This window comes from Phytophthora cinnamomi (genome assembly GCF_018691715.1).
Source record: "Phytophthora cinnamomi strain GKB4 chromosome Unknown Contig0, whole genome shotgun sequence".
NCBI classification, from domain to species: domain Eukaryota; phylum Oomycota; class Peronosporomycetes; order Peronosporales; family Peronosporaceae; genus Phytophthora; species Phytophthora cinnamomi.
The window spans coordinates 2,072,691-2,076,389 of record NW_027150933.1 but is presented as its reverse complement, the minus strand read 5'-3'; the positions used below and the strand labels follow the sequence as shown (position 1 = coordinate 2,076,389).

The following is a 3,699-nucleotide window of genomic DNA, read 5'->3' as shown; positions in this document are numbered from 1 at the left end:
GTCTAACCCGTCTTCCCCTGACCCAAAGCTACGGCAGCCCCGCTGCAGATTGGGTGATAGGTTTTTGGGGTAGGATTGGACATAGCCATAAATCAGAGTCAAATTTGCCATGGACAGCGCAAGTGCCTTCGCCTGGGTTGGGGATCGATATTGACCCACCAACAAATGGCAAGTTACTGGGTAGCAGATCTAGTATAGGTTGATTAATCTAGATAATATATTGGCCAGATCAATCTTCCTAGTGGACTCCCTACAAATGCAGATCCCAGATCACCGGGAGTTAACTACTTGGCCGGGTGGATCCGTGATTATCAACTACCCTGATCTCGCTATAGGAAGCGGCAAGTACGACAAAGGGCGGGCTACCACGGCGCAACAAAGGCCTGCAACACACCACAAGGCAACCCCTCAGCCGGATCCAGATCCAGCCCGCCAAATCCAAGTCGGGAACCACTTGATCTGGATCAAAAACCGCGAGCAGAGTGAAAATTTCCGCGCTGCTCCATCGGATCCCCGCGTCTCGCCAAAACTTTCCTACTTCAATACTTGGATCCTTCGGAAAACACCAGAGGAACAAGATCCAGTCCTGCAGACGGGTACACAAGGTGAGGAGTTCAGCACAGGTCACGGATCATCGGGGGACCCCCTCTGTTATTCGGTGTCCGGGCGCTGTTGGGAAGTTGGATCTAGCAAACTCGCCGATTATCCCGATACACCGTAAACTCGGTGATCGTACTTCTCGCACACCACCGCCCCATGAGTTCACCTTAGTGCAGTCTCATCACCGCAAAGTGGTCTATTTCGTCAGCACTCAGCTTGATCTCTCTTGCCATTCTCGTAATAGCTCGGCGACCTTCCACTTGGTCGCTGAGTTCATCATTTCAATCAATTTCACATTCACGTTCGTCGAATCCATATTACACGATGTTCGCTTTGACCGCCGGCCCAGCTGACAGCGGCAGCCTGATCTTATCCAACACAGTCGGTCGCCTAGTTTAAAACCTTCGGTTCGTAAATATCTTCGAGGTGAGCGGGCACCGCCGGCTTGTCCACAGACACGCGGACGAACTCGGTAAGCTTCTCGAGCCGCTGGAACATCTCGCAGCGCTCCACCTCGTGAACTTGCTTCCAGAACTTACATCGCCGGGGACAGAAGTGCACTAAGTAGCTGTTGCTGCCACATGCCGCGCACAGTCCCTAGCAAACACGTTCATTGAATTTACATCTGCGATCTCGGTGGTCATAGGTCCGCCTGTCGCGGGTGTCATCTCGTCGAGCTGGGCGGTCACCCCTGCGTCGCTCCGCCGAGTCGCCTTGGCCTGCGGTTGGTCACTCATAGCTCCGGCGTCCACCTAATTCTGACTCTTGTCGGAGTCAGCTTCGCTGAAGCTGCTATAATCGTCATCGCCGCTCCAAGACTCATATCCGCTGACTCGCCGACTCGACTAGGTCCACGATACAAGTCATCCACTGAAGCATCCACCACATTGACTCGGAAGTTTCGACTCTGCGGCAATCATCTCGGCGCGACTCGCGTCGATCATCCCAGCGACTCTCTCGATGACGCTCTCGGCGGTCATCTCGCCGAGTGCCGTCACACCACCGAGTTTCGCTTCCTCGGCTGCCAGTCGTACGGTTGTGTTACTTCTTCCACTTCTCACCGAGTATCTTCTTGTTGATGATTTGCTCCACCCGCTGAATGTCGGTGAGTTGAAGTGGATACAACAAAATCATGGCTTCGTCGTCACCGGAGTTGAGTAGGAACTGCTCGACGTGGTCGGCTGCATCGGCACCACCCATTCCGTACTGGATCTTGGTGGTGCGGGTATAGCCGCTAAGTCGGATGGGGACGTCGCATATTGGTTTGTTCTCCTTGCGCGAAGCCGAGTAGTATCGGGTACGCGCTGACTGGTCGTATTGCGAGCAGTAGTAATCGAAGAACGCCTCGCTGAGTAGCTTCAGCGCTGCTGCGTCTTTTATGGCAGCTGGCGATATGAGTTCTTGGTCGCCCGGCCAAGACTCAGCGAGAATGGCTCGCACCACGAGTTTTATGGTCGACGAGTCCCCTTCATCTTATAGATGAAGTCTTCAAAGCAATACCACCTGCCTTCGAACTCAGTGATCTTGTCGAACGAGAAGTGGATACGGACTTCCAGGCACCTGGTGTCTGCCTGCTCTTCCTCATCGTAACTGAGTCGGTGGATCAGTACCTTCACCAACTCGTCGAGGTGACCCCTGTCGTCCCATGTGTCCTCGTCGAGTTCAGCTTCGTCGCTGGGGTCGTACAGGGGGCCATAGCGACCACGACTCGGCGTGACCTTCCTCGGTGTCAGCATATTAGAGTCGTCAAAGTACGAAGTTCCCACCGTCGACCGGAACTTCTCAGGCATCTCGGACTTCTTCGTCTCCGGGCAGAGGAACTTGCCTGGGTCTTCACCGAAGTCAACGGTCTGCTTATCAGTTGTCTGCTTGACTCCTAAGCCCGCTCCAGGCCGAACTCGGCGTGCAAACGACGCTTCCGATGGATCAGCTAGCTTCCAGCTCGGCGAACATCCCAGCCCGATAAAATCAGGGTGTTGGGGTGGCTCGTGCAGCGATAACCCATCGCCTTCAGCAGCAGCGCCGTGTCCTCGACGAGTTGGCCCAGACTGGCGCTGTTGATTGGGTGATTCAGCTCAGGCCCCTGCACCAGCCACTACGTTTGCGTCATTGCGACCGGCGCAAATATCATCACCCACTCGCTGTGAGTTCTAATCTCCTCACCGGGTCGACTGAAGACCTTATTGGCACTCGGCGTGTCAGCGTTATGGGTTGCTCTTGGAATAAGGGAAGGACATTCCTCTTGAGCAACTCATTGATCATCATCATCTTTGCCTTCGTCGGCACTTGCGCTAAGCTTGGTGACGAGGTGGCGCTCCACAGAACGCGGATTACCCATCCAACTCACCTGGAGCGACAACTCCTCCAATTCGCTGAGTAACTTAGCTATCAACTTGATATGTCTGTCGACTTCTTCCTTCTCCTCATACCCATCATAATACCCTTGGCCTCGAGCGTCGCCATCCTCGAACTGAACGCTCTGGACCGCGTCCATCGTCATGGGCGCAGTCAGCGGACTCGCCGAGTCTAATATCTCCGCCGGTAATCCAGCTCGCACTGGGCTTCTCCGACTCGGCGTAGACAATCCCTTGGCTATCCTGCTCACTTGTTCTCACTCGAAACAGGGTTATTTGGTACCTATGACAACACACACCCTGTTCCCGGGTCGCAGCACCGGTTGTGGTGTAGCATAACGCACACAATAGACCTTGCAACAGACACAACAATCGCCGAGCTAGTCAGCGCCTATTGTCCTGGGCTAGGTTGTCCCCAGCGGTTCGGCCCTTTCGGGACATCGGTGGCGGTCCTCGTCGAGACCAGGCAACCAAGCCACTCGGTCATCCGGAAGTCAGCTAAGCGCACTGACTCCGTTCTCCAAAACCCAAAACGAGGAACACGCAAGGGTTAAGCAAGAATGAGGCCACGTGAGAGGTGGCCGAGAGCCAACAATCTAACCTGCCCATGCCCTACTCACCCAGGTCATTGTAGATCTTGATGCATCCAGCACACGACGGAGATACAAAGGCGTAGGCGTTGGTGAAGACAATGAAGACCATGCCGATGAGAGCTACTACTGGACCCGTTCGAGAGAAATCGCCA

General features: G+C 54.6%; 1 protein-coding gene across 1 annotated transcript; it reads right to left on the bottom strand.

Moving 5' to 3' along the window:
* Positions 1–2,048: 2,048 nt before the first annotated feature.
* IUM83_02006 (uncharacterized protein) lies at positions 2,049–3,100 on the bottom strand (the record flags this gene model as incomplete). The annotated part of the gene is made up of 2 exons (XM_067925901.1): positions 2,049–2,450; positions 2,948–3,100. 2 exons carry the CDS (start codon positions 3,098–3,100, stop codon positions 2,049–2,051), a joined length of 555 nt encoding a protein of 184 aa, XP_067800885.1.
* Positions 3,101–3,699: the final 599 nt, after the last annotated feature.